At 38.1% G+C, this 13,080-nt stretch overlaps 1 protein-coding gene across 1 annotated transcript; it reads right to left on the minus strand.

Annotated features, from left to right (window-relative positions):
* Window positions 1–1,272: 1,272 nt before the first annotated feature.
* CDH5 (cadherin 5, type 2 (vascular endothelium)) lies at window positions 1,273–12,833 on the minus strand. The gene is made up of 11 exons (XM_010585157.1): window positions 12,645–12,833; window positions 10,026–10,314; window positions 9,821–9,937; window positions 8,894–9,058; window positions 8,275–8,462; window positions 6,277–6,530; window positions 5,565–5,707; window positions 4,615–4,739; window positions 3,454–3,562; window positions 2,924–3,169; window positions 1,273–2,114 (listed from the first exon to the last, which is right to left on the minus strand). Exons 1-11 carry the CDS (start codon window positions 12,831–12,833, stop codon window positions 1,609–1,611), a joined length of 2,331 nt encoding a protein of 776 aa, XP_010583459.1. The 3' UTR covers window positions 1,273–1,608.
* Between the last annotated feature and the right edge of the window lie 247 nt (window positions 12,834–13,080).

The following is a 13,080-nucleotide window of genomic DNA, read 5'->3' on the forward strand; positions in this document are numbered from 1 at the left end:
ACAGTAGTGAGGACTGATGTGAGACCATATTATAGTGCATTGCTATTTCCTGCCAAGAAAGTGTTTTGGGGGAAAGGAGTGTAAATTGGAGATGACATGAATAAGTGAAAAGCAAATTTGTGAGGTTCCACTATAATGGTTTAGGAAAAAAAAAAAGATTTAGTGTTATTTGGTTAGCTACCAAATTTAAATAATCAAATCAACTAAACTAATACGTACAGCTCCAGTACAGATTCTGCAAAATTGAGTATCTGTGTGGTAGGGCTCTGTTCCTGTTGAAGGCAATGGGATTCTGCATTGCCAGAAGCCAGAGACAGGCTATTGTCCTAAGAGACCCGCTTTTTACAAAACGTATTTGGCTGGGTAACTTCTGCATGGGAAGTTTCATTCTGTTCATTCTGTGGCTCTTCATCAGGTGAGAAACTGAACACATGCTTACCAGGGACGTGGTAGTTGCAGCTCCAAAACCTTACTTACATTTGCGGTTCTTTTATGCAGACAAATGAGTGGGTGTGTAGCATTCTGGTTTGAAAGTCTACAATATTTTCCTAGGTGGAAAATACCCGTTTTACAGTACCTGCTTAGAAAAAAATCAAAACAGTTTCACAGTAATGAGGCCCTTCATTTGTTTGTCCCTGAAAAAATACAATTGCTTTAATAATGTTGAACAAAAAACCCTATTCAACCTCTTTAGAAATCTAATGAGACCTATGTTGCCATCTAGAGAGATTTACAGTATTGGAGTCTTAACATTCCCCTGATCTCCACATTTCCTGCCCTGCAGGATATGTTCCATTGAGTAACACTGAGATCCTATTTACAGAAAGAAAAAACAATTTTGCTGCTAGCTAGAGCAAATTCTAGCATGCCAGAAAGGTACCTGAAATCATCATCAGGCTGTTAAAAATGACAGATGAAGCCAGATTGTGCATCTAAAAATCCTGTCTAATTTTATCTTTAGTAACTCATATATGTAGTAGAAGACTATAAAGCAAGAATAATTAATAGATTAGAAAGAAGGAAAAATCATGCCCCTTTTTGAAAGTGATGGAATAATTTCTGATATTAAGTGATAGACCATATGTTCCTCCTCTCCTCTGCTGGGTAAGCATAAGCGTGGAATATCAATAAAGATGTTACAAGAGGGCCAGGCAAACCAGCTGGCTGGAGATACAGGAGGTTATTCAAAACATTCCTTCCCAATGCCAGCGAACCTCTTTGTTCCAGCGGATGGTGACCTTGAATGCATGTAGATGAAAACAGTAGAGGAGGAGAGGAATGAAGGAGAAACTGGGGACAAAACCACTTTTTAAGGAGAAGTGTCTGTCTGGATAGGGAGAGGAGTTATGTCCTAGAAGGCTCGAGCAGGTCCTCGAGCAGCAATTTTGGGGAAAGAACTGAATGTTAGCAAGGATAGCAGTGCTGGGGGAAGTCAATATACGTGATCCATGTGTTTCTTTTTAAACCTACTGCTGTCAGGTTTTTTTTCATGTCTGTTTGAAATCATAGTATGGCTTGGATGAAGAGCTGCGAGTTCTTCTTTGGCCATTGGCAGGCTCTTGAAGTCTATCTGTAGTGGGAGGGAGAAAATTCATGGCTAATTTGAACTTAATACACAAAATCTTCATTTGGTTCTGATCCATACAGCTCAGCTAACATTTTAAACCTGGGTCCCCAGTCATTTAGAAAGTCATAATCAATATCTGAGTCTGAGGAGCCTGATTCCAAAGAACTGAGAGATTCTGCAATGGACTCAGCACCTTCGTAGCCATAAATGTGAAGTGTGTCATATGGCAGCAAATCCCTGTCATTGTCGGCTTCATCCTTCTTAACCTCAATCATCATTTCCATTTCTCCAGCACCAGAAGTTATATTTCCAGGAGGCTTTTGGACTTGTGCATATGGAGAGGGAACTGCTTCCGGCTTTATACCATTCTTGCGGACAGAGTTGAGTACAGACACATCATAGCTGGTGGTATCCATTTCACCACCACCTTCTTCATCGTAAGTGACAAGCTGCTCATGAATCTCTGCCACATTCCTCCCAAGACCGCTCAAATCCTTCTTGTGTCTCTTTCTTAGAAGAATTAGCAATGTGATTACTGCAAAGAAAACTTAGATGAGCACATGTAAATAGAGAAGGAAGTAAACCAAATTGCATTTAAGATATGTAACAGAGTCTGAAATGTTTTTTTCCCACAGTGAATTTTTTTAAACAAATATTTATTAATAAAATAGTGTAAAATGCTGTTTAACTGTAGGATTTGTGTGTTCTCAAAGCAGTTCAGTCTGTACAGGAATTGTACAACTGACTCTTGAGCTGGAATCACAAGTACAAATACATAGTGTCAAAAATTCATTGAATCAACTACAGCCTTGAACTGGTAAATCTTTCAATGCCAGGCATCAAATGCTACTTATGTGGTAATTGCAAAGAAGGCCTCTTCTCAAGCAAGAAAAAATGTTGCCCCTTCTCTGATAGATTCCAAATACAGCAAATAGGTACTGGTCTGCTGATCTGTTACAGATTTATTTATGTATATATGTTCGCTGTACTGTTGAAAGGGTTTCCAGACTAGTTCAACCTTTGGCAACAGGAATCCTATTGTTATTGCCCCAGCACAAATTTCCTGTTTTATAGCTGCATGTGAGCCTAGTAACAGTAAATCAAGTATATTATGCATACGTGCAATAACCTTTCCAGTGACTCAGCCTTTCCAGTAGAATGAACAGCTTTGTAGCTGAAACTATGCTAACAGGCCAAATAGAAAGAGCAAGTGACATGAATCAAATAGTTGCAGTATTTCTGACTTTGTGACCATTTTATAGCCACAAAGCTTTTGTAGATCTCAGTTAAGAAAAAACAAAACAAAACAATCCCTACATTTTAAGTCAGAGAACATTACAAAAGTCAAATACTTACCAATGATTGTGAAAATACAGATGAAAATTGCCACCAGTGCTTGTATACTAACTCCAACTTGTTTAGCTCTTTCCTCACAAAAAGTGAAGTTGCCTTTTTCATTACACTTGCAGACACTGATGACAAGTGTATTTGTGCTGCTGAGCTCAGGATCACCGTTGTCTGAGATGATGACAGGCAGGTAGTGGATTTTGGCAAGTTCACGATTAAACTGTCCATATTTGACAGTGATATTAGCTGTGTTATCTGGAAGAAGTAACGACATCTAATTAAGTGATAATCTCTACCAGATTTTCCTTATAGATCATCAGTCAGCTGGTACATCTTCCCCTTAGATAGAGCCAGCCTTCAGAGAACCAAGTGAAACTTGGGTGGCAACAAACATTTTTTTTCAGTAAATTAAGCCTTTAAAAATAAATTGTTACTTAGCACAGCTACACCAATCATAGGTCATTGCTACAGCTTTTCTTCCCTGTGTCCTAGTGTCTCACTTTGGCTAGCTGAGAAAACGCATTGCAGGGATACGCTACCATAGTTCTCAACCAAGGAGAAGTTGCTATCTTCTGTGGCCAGGGAGTATTTGAAGAAACCTCTAGGTGATATTTCATCTTTGTCAGTAGCTGAAATCCTGACGATGACCTACGAAGATGGAAGAGATCATAATTTTCAGTATACATTGCCTCCAGTGATAAAACCGCTTACAGTATTTAAGTTAGAGCTAGGCTCTGCATCCTGTATAACCCTTCAGTAAAGGGCAGGACAAATATATCCTGTGATGCTCCTCTTCAAGTTCTTTCAAGGCAAGTAATTTCCTTGTAGGTCCTCAAAAAGAGCAGTCTTGCCCCTTTACTCACAAGTGGGAAACAGAAGAGGAAGTCTTGTGTAATTAAAGCATAAAAAAAGTCTTATGCTCAAAGACATATGGTTCATTTAAATTCCTAAGATGGCTGTCTTCTAAAGTGTTCAACTTACGTAGAAGTAGGACTCTCATTCATTGAATATCATTGAGACTGCCACTCTTGAATTACATGCTTGTTTTTGAAAACCTCAACCTGGGGTAGATTAGATGTATAAAATATAAAAAAATGTGTATGATTATGTCCTAAAGGTATTTTAAAAAATAAATTAATGGTGAAATAATACCTTGTGTGTTCTAACAGATTCCATTAGAGAGTCCAGTCTGTGACAAAGTCTCTTAATTAAACAGACATTACGTGTATGGGCTAAATACTTGTCTCTGAGGCCAAACATCTAAAACCAGAAATACTAACACTATTTGTGCATGCAGATACTTGCACTCTGATGAATACTACAATAACGTTTTATGCAGCAACGTTTCTCTTAGTATTTTGAAATGGTTTCATTCTCAGTATCATGTATGAACATTTGTGTGATAAAACTGAATTGCTAATTTTTGCTCTGTGATGCTTGACTGCTAATGCACGTACATACTCAAAAGTCTGGAGGGAGAGGAACTGTGCAGCCCATGTGCATAAGCAGAAAGAAGTCAATATTCCAACAGTGTAAAGTCCTGAAGAGAGATTTCTGACCATTGATGTTTTGGAAAGCAGTGAAATGATCGGGTGCTTGGGTATGAAAACTGAGACTAACTTTTATTAAAAGACATCTTTTGCTTGAGCTTGCAAGTAGATAATTCAGGTTTAAGGGAGAAACTCTTCCTCCTGTCTCACCTTTCCTGGTGCAGCATTTTCACACACTCTGGGTTCCTCGGGATAAACAAGTTCTGGAGCATTATCATTTTCATCAGTAACTATTACATGAACTTGGGCATGTGATTCTCTGTCAGAAAGACGGCCTGAAATGACAACAACAGTACAGGTCTCCGAGATGTCTGGAATCTCAGTGCTGTCTAGTTCCACCTTTCCACTGTTTGTGTCCACCTCTGTGCCTCCTGCATGACATGCATGGAGAGGTTCTACCTCCATCATACAATTAAACTTTGCCTTTGACAGATCCAAATATTTTCCTAAAACTCTCCTATTGGGCTAAATTATCAAGGTTCTATGAGGAAGAAAATGGCAATTGCTTCCTTATTCTTCACACTGTGTGGCTAGGGGATCCAGCATCGTTCCCTGGCACTAAAGCAACAGGTACAGAACAGGCCATGTTTATATTATTAAATATCTTTCACCCTCCAGAAAAGGCCGGTCTCCCCCAGACTGACTTGGGACTGGCCTCCGGGCCTGCCCTGTTTCCTGAACCCAAGTGAAGCTATGCGGGAATGCCTGCGCAGCGATGCTCCCCGGGTGGCAGCGTGGGAGGGGGGATTTTGTAACTCTCTGTAGGTGGGTGAAGCTGGCTGGCATGTTTCTGCTCTAACCACAGGCTTACCCTGGTTTCCTAAGCTGCTTCCTCCCCTCACGCCCTTTCTGTTCCTTGTAACAAACTGAATGCATTTTCAGCATAAATAGCTAGGGGCCAAATCTTAAAACTGTATTTGACCTATTTGTAGGTACTCATTTGATTTGGAAGATTATTGTTCAAACCCTGCAAGCATCCCTTTCACCGTAGCTCGGTGGAAACAGACTGTCGGGTCGTGGCTTTCCTTTTTGATAAGCTACAGTCCTGCTGTAAAGTTGTACACTGATTTCTTTCAAATGGAGAATTGGATAGCACTTACCATCTTCAAGGATTTCCTGAGCTGCTACAGTGATGTTGTATGAGGAACTGAATTCTCTGTCCAGGGGCTTGGGAAGTTGAATAATTCCAGTATCGGATACCCTAATATAGTCTCCATTAGGACTAGCTCTTCGTCGAATAAATCTGTATTTTGTTTAAAAACAGATATGTCAATGCAAGAGTGATAATACTGTGTTTCCACTTCAGTTCTTCATAGTGGAAGGTCAGGGAGGTTTTGTGTGACAAATTACATTAATATCTTGACCAGGTGGTCTCAGAATATTTCCCTAAAATTATGCAAGCTGTGAGAGCGAAATATATCTGTTGGAAAAAGTTTCCAGATTACTATCTTTTGCTCTTTCAGAAGTCTATTTTCTTTTCAAAGCACATGCTTGAGAGAGTTATTACAATAAAAAATGTAACAGTAAATTATAACCATGTAAAGATATCCAGGATTATGCATTTTCCTGTAAATGTGCAAATGTTTTACCAATAAGTTTATGTGGTAATTACATGGGTAAATGTAATTTATGTTCATATTTGTTGGTTATCATATATAACCATGGCTGCAGTGCTGGAAAAATAAAAATTTTTTTTTTTGGCATGCAGATTCTGAAAAATAGGGCCAAAGTCTCAGTTCTTTGTCAAATTCTTGGAACCATTAACAAATTCTCTACTTTAAAATAGAATTACTAAAGCTGGTGTTGTATTACCTGATTTTCCGTTTAGCTGCATCAGGGTCGTGTGCCCAAACTGAACCAAGTGTTCTTATTTCTGGATCATTTTCCCTTACTTTAAATTCATATGGTAGTTTAGTGAAGACAGGAGGCTCATCAACATCAGTGACTTCAATGGTGACTGTTGAAATGCTCCTAGAGCCACCGGATTTAAAATAGCGAAGATCAACTGTGGGATCTGTTGCTTCAATGTCAAATCTGTATTCTGCTACTTTTTCGAAGTCCAGGGGCTAAAAAAGAGGCAAACACAGATATTCTTCCTTTGGAGATGTCTAAGTAAACTTTGCATTAGCTATCTATGCAAATTTAAGCTCTGTGCACTAATTCATGTTTGGAAATATTACCAGATTGCATCTTAGCTAGACTCTTGGGAGAGCATTTCCAAACTGAACTTCTCTTTCACAGAGTGGCTTGAGCAACTTCTGGTTTTGAACAGATTCATCCAGTATTCTAAGTTCAGCAAGTATTTCTTCGTTTTAAGTAATTTTGTTTTTATAATTCTGTAACTACCAAAACTTGTTTAGCTCCTTTTTCTCAATGGTTGGGGACCAGATTCCCCTCCTCTTGGCTAGGCTTTCTGTCCTGAAGTAATTCAGGACAGACTTCATAGCTGCGCTGACTGATAGCTGGGGCATTGAGTGATAAACGACATCTGTTTCCTTGTTTTTCCCATTGACTGAGATTATAGGAGGAGTCACACAATGGAAGGAAGGCAGGAGCTAGGTCAGTAAGAAATGCCCAAGCTATCGCTCATTTCAAAGTTTGGGTCCCTTTGCATTGTTGCCTAAGATTATACACAGTAGTTAATTGTAGTGACTCTTGTTTTTCTCTTAGAGTAGACATTGTAAATGGAAGTGATAGTGCTTATCTAGCAGCTGAAATTTTATCTCATATGGCTGCATATTTAAAATTATTACATGTGCATGGCCAAAATAATGTTACAAAACAGTGGGGTGAACTTTGCCCACTGCATTTTAAAAGATGAGCTGATTCCAGTGTGTGTACGTGTGGGGTCTCTTATTGCTCCTCCTCTGGGCAGAAGTTGCAAGCAATGTGTTCCTCAGGTCCTGGAAAGACCAGGAGAAGGGCTACGTTTGGTGAAAGCAAGCTGCTTACACCTAGTGTGACCACAGCTGAAGACTTTACCGCTGGTCTTGGAATACTTGGTACTTTTTTTCCTTAAAGTTTTCTCTTCTTAATGACATTTTTAGACTTAACAGTTAGAGAGAGACGTTTGGAAGTGAAAAACACATTCCTGTCAATCTGAGGATTACAGGAGGTGATTTATAGTCCTCCCTCCTCTTTTTTTTTAACTGTAAGTCAATGAAATCAATGAACTCTTGGCTTGGCAGTGCTCTGTGTAATGCAGGAATGTCCCTTGGTACAAATCCAGTAGGTCTGAGAATTAAAAAACAAAGAGCAAACCATAATAAAGGCTTTGGAGAGTCTGGGCCCTCTTAAAGAATTACAAGGAATTAGTGGGGAAGCTCTGAAAAGACCCTGAGGAAGGTAAAGAGCTGTGGCTCAGATCGGACAATGTGCCAAACTGTAAAGAGCACTTTTAGAAGAGTGGTCAGATGGACTTGTTCACATTTTCTGCTTTGGTTTCACTTGGGCTGCAGAAGGGGAAGATTCTTTGACTTGGTCAGTTGGTTCAACTCAAAATCTCTGACTCTTTGAAGCATCCAAGTACCTGAAGTTTGAGAGCAGCCTGAAGCATGTAACCTGAACATCTGACATAGTCCCCATTGCACCCTGCAGTAATTCTAGATTTTCCCAGGACTGGCAGTTGAAATGGACTAGTAAATCACCTTCTTCTCACACTGCTTAGAGAGCAGGGTTTTCAGGATGAATGTATTTCATGCTGACTTCCACACATTTCCATTTTTTCCTGCCACTGGTCCAAAACTGAATCAAACACTCTTGTTACACATGGGGAAAAAAAAAAATCATCTTTGTTACTGGGAAAAGTACCTTCTTTGGCCTAATGATTCCTTCATTTGTGAACGGATTTGCTACAATTTCAAAGGTGTCCCTGTAATCTCCTCTGACAAAACTGTATTTCGTATTTCTATGTTGTGGTTCATCAACATCTTCTACTTTGACTCTGCCAACTTCTCCTCCTACTGAAATGTTTTCAGGAACTTTAAAGTGAAATGATGCTGTTAAAAAAAAAACACAAAACAAAACCAACAATAAAAAAGACATAAAGAGTGTGTACATGGAAGTTAGAACTTAGTTAAAAATTGTTCTTAGTTTATGGATGTACAGAAAAATATGTCATTGAGAATTCAGCATTATGTATCTCTACAGACAGCACTTTGATGTATTTTTTATAAAAGTATAATTAATTCTCAAAATTGTCAAGATCTTGTACAAAGTGATGAAATTAATACTGATTTTTATTTTCTTCTCTAGGTGTGCGTCAGCCAGGAAATGTAGCTAGGGCTGAAATGCAGAAGACCTTCTGAATATGTAAGATTCTCTTGTCCACTTTTAAGAAAAGTTGAATTGTGATGATCTCTGACATGGATTTGTTACAGTTGTGTCAACCCTTGTTTTCCAAATGATACAGCACTTCCATTATACTTACGGTGTTTGAATACCGGGAAGTTGTCGTTGATGTCTGTTAAAGTAATAATGACTGTAGCTGTGCTTGAATCCCCAGAAGACCCTGGAGCATCTTTTGCTTTAACAATAATTTCATATGTTGATTGATTCTCTCTGTCTAAATCAGCCCTTGTTGTAGAAATCACACCTTTGAAAAAATAACATTGAATATGATTAGATTTTGCAGCATGTCCAACATCTCCTAATTTTGCCAGCAAATTTTTGTCTTATGCCACACTTTCAGCTTCAAGTAGTATTTTTACAGTGGTATTTTTCTAAGGCTAGAAACATTAGAAATCTTTCTACATGATGGAATATTTGGGAGATTTTGTACAATACATTCCTTTAAACTGATCTTTGCTGCTTAGAAGCAGTCTAATGATGTCTAAACTTGGCCACTACAGCATCTAGAGAGTTTGTCTGAGCACCTCTGTCTGAGTTATTTGCTCCAGAGGAGTACAATGGTTGCAAGAGATACTGACATTATTTTTAAAACTGGGTGAAATTTAAACAAGAAAGTTTAGGAAAGCAAATGGCTGTTGATTATTGAATGCTGCTTCAGAATTTATGTATTCCCTTTTCCTGTTTTGTCAAAGGAATGGTAACTATGCTAAACTGAAAACATAAACTTATATTAGCTCCTAGTCAGTCTCTTCATCAGTGGGAAAAAAATGACTTTTTGTTTTCTCGCTTAGTTCACGGCACCTGATATCCTGGCTTTATTAGTTCATTTCCAGATGCAGACAGTGGCATTGTGTGAGTGTGAATGAAAAATCTTTCTAAATTATGGTTAAAATTATATTTTTGAGTTATTATCTGCCTTTTCGAGAATGACAAAGGCTTAAACCTGTGTTTTCTTCAAAGTGTAAGGTAAGGACAAAGTGTAAGGACATGTGCTTATCTGACCTACCAGAGTCATCAACTGTGAAGTATTCGTCTCCTTTAATGACTTGGTAGGTAACCGTAGCATGACCTGTAACTGTAGGGTCATCAGCATCCACAGCTGTCACTTTGGTGACTGAGGTTCCTAGAAAAGGATTTTCGAACATTTATTTAGTATAAATTCTGCTTTTTAACCAGAGACATGAAGGGAAATGAGTGATGGAAGAACATACCTACTGGCGACATTTCTGGGACAGATCCGTTGAATACTTTTTGTACAAACACAGGGACATTGTCATTGATATCATAAACCTTGATAATGAATTTAGATGGGGGTTCCAGAGACTGGTTGTTTCTTCTGTCAATAATGAGAGCTGTCAGCTCATATTCTGCTTTCTTTTCTCTGTCTAGCCTCTCAAACGCATACACGTCACCGCTGGTTTCTTCCACTTTAAAAATGGTGTTGGCATATTCACCTTCAATAATATACTTAGCATTGTTGTTCCTTACACTTGATGTGATCTGGAAGGAAAGTATAATTCAAAGAGATAAAAGCGGGCTTTGGTATCTGGGTGCAACACAGTTTCTACCAGAAGATACACACGATCAGGACTTCTTCAGACTCAGTTTGAAACCAGAATAGCCATCAAGACTTTTGATGTCAGCTGCAGTATTGCTGACCACCACAGCAGCTGCAAGCATGCAGGTTTATAGGATGAAACTTGCATCCAGACTGAAACTTGCTTGCTTATATATCAAGAAACATTTTTTTTTAGATCATATCTCGTATTTCCTAAAGATATAAATTGTTCATGCAGTTAACACATACAAATCATTAACATCATTATGTCTGAAATAACAAGTGCCACCAGGTTCAGTTTGAACTATTCTTGTTTGCAAGTAACCTTCTGAACTTAGCAGAGATTTTGCTTAGATTTCACAGAATTACAGAATCAAATCTATATTCACAGCTACTGACATTATTCAGCGTAAGTGTCTATTACTTAGCATTTAGCAGAATTCCTGCCATAGCTGACAGCTTTCTTATGTTTAGTCACTTGCAGTTTTTTAATAGTCAGTCTTTAGGCTCATGCTATGACAGTAAGATTCAATTTCCACCCCATAGATTTTAAAATTTAAGATTATATGCAGTGCAAGAGGGATGGGGTAAAAGGAATGAACATTAATCAGTTTTAAAATGTGATTTAATCCAATCCCAAATGGTTTTGCACATTATTTAATCTGCAAATAATCTGACGATTCTTCCCTTTCTATACCTTCCCCCATCTATGGACACTGATAGAAGGTTTAAACCACAATTTTCCATGCACTATATCAGCATTCTTATTTCAACAAGCTATTTATCAATAATTGCTGGGTTTGACCAAGAATTTCTAGTCTTTTGTTACTGATGGTATCATAAATTGCAGCTGCTTGGTATTCAAGATTTGATTTATTCTGTAGTTGTCATTTACTGTTGAACATTCTTTCGTTTCTGTTTTCTATTTTGAAATGTGTCATTAAAATTTTCTTCCCTCATTCCACATACTTAATCATGCTTCTGGCTGCTGGGGCTGCTGAAGAACAGTTTACAACTCTGGAGATGTAACGTGAGAAATAACATCACCCTTGTCTCAAAGATAGTGTAGTCTGTGCTTTCTTTCTCAATTTTTATTTACTTATTTAGAGTAAAAGGTATAGACTTCCAAGAATGCCTTCTCTAAAACTGAGGATGAACATACAAAGGAAAGCATCCAAGGTCATGAAAGATAAAATCAAAATGTATCAGCATATTCCTGCAGCTGTCACTCAGTTCTGCCACGCTGCTGCTGTGGCCTTTTTTAAAGGGTTTATCAAGTGTTCAATTCTGCAAATGCAATGCACTGAACACAACCATTGCAAAAGTAATCAGAAGCATTCCACTGTTGAAAGACCACAGAGCACAGTACAAAGTGAATTACTCTCATTTAGGACAGCTCCAGGAATAGAAGCGTTCTCCTCAATCTGCTACTGAATTGGTCTGAAATGAAACAGAGATACCCTGTGTTAGCTGAGAGTACCCTATGGCCTCTTTTCTCTTTCTCTCGTGCTTTCTGCCAGCGGGCAGCACTGATCCAGAAAGGTCTGTTTCACTTTGCCGAGACAGCCTTGACAGATGGTGATTGTTGTACATGGGAGGAAAACGTACAACTGCATTTATCTGAAAAGTGTCAAAGTAGTTCAATTTGAAAGACTAGATTGGAAGAACTTTGTCTGGGTGATATGCAGTTAATCATAGGATTTTATGAGTGCTGCCCTGAAGAAAATGAGTTTACAGGCAGGTCAATGCTCGTTATTATTTTAAAGAATTATTTTCTTTCAGTCTGTGAAACAAATTTTTTGATTGTGTAACAGTATTCCTAAACTTAGCCCTTATGTTTTGTATCCAAGCTGAGAGATGTAAACTGTATGTTTTTTAATGCATATGTTTTTATTAGCTGATCTCCTAGGTTTTTGAAAGAATCTTGAGCTGCCAGAAAAATCCTGACAGACATCAGCCACCAGACTTCCTTCCTAACTGTGCACCTGCATGCAATACAATTGTTTCTGCACTCCGGATGCTTCATACTTGCCATTCTCTAAAATTTATTTGCATTCTTCAAAAGAATTAGAATCCCTTTGACATTATTCTTGATTTACTCTGTGTCCACATTCTTAAGATTTTAACACATTAGTATGTTGGTATTAATTTCCATTTCTTTTTCCTTTTTTTCTCTTCTATTCTGCCTAGACTGCAAACAAGTAATACATTTCAAGATACTCATTTGCTGCCTGCATTTCTAATTATTTGTTGCTAGCAGACTGCTATTTACCTTCCCAACGTGGTGTGGTAATGGTGTATCAATCTCTTCTTTGATATGCATTTGGTTCCATATCCAGTCTCTCTTCAGTCTTTTATGACTGGCATTGTTTGAAGAAAAGTTCTGGTTTGTTTTCTGACTTTCTTTGTCAGCAAATGCTGGAGCCAAGAACAGGGAGAAAAGTAGAATAAGGTGGTTCATCATCTTCTGTAGCCTAGAAAGTAATATAAAATACGAAAACTATATAAGTAACAACAGAATCAGATTAATCAGAGAGAGCACACATAGAAGCGCAATGGACTTTCCTTCTATAGGAAAGTTTGATTACTTTCTGTATTTCTTTTCATCTGCCTTAGCACCAAATTTTGAAATACCAGGCTTCTTCCTTCCACAAAACAGTTTTAACTAGATGACAACTCTAAAAACCAACAAAAATATTTTAATGAAA

Source organism: Haliaeetus leucocephalus, unplaced genomic scaffold (assembly GCF_000737465.1).
Source record: "Haliaeetus leucocephalus isolate CR32 unplaced genomic scaffold, Haliaeetus_leucocephalus-4.0 Scaffold92, whole genome shotgun sequence".
Classification (NCBI taxonomy): Eukaryota; Metazoa; Chordata; class Aves; order Accipitriformes; family Accipitridae; genus Haliaeetus; species Haliaeetus leucocephalus.

What these genes read in the sequence shown, in the direction of transcription:
- CDH5 (XM_010585157.1), bottom strand. Translation starts at nt 12,833, where the DNA reads ATGAACCACCTTATTCTACTTTTCTCCCTGTTCTTGGCTCCAGCATTT. An exon ending in TCAGGAAATCCTTGAAGATG is followed by an intron (nt 4,740 to 5,564) that starts GTAAGTGCTATC and finishes TTGTCATTTCAG; the next exon opens with GCCGTCTTTCTGACAGAGAA. An exon ending in CTCCTTGGTTGAGAACTATG is followed by an intron (nt 3,170 to 3,453) that starts GTAGCGTATCCC and finishes TACTTCTTCCAG; the next exon opens with ATAACACAGCTAATATCACT.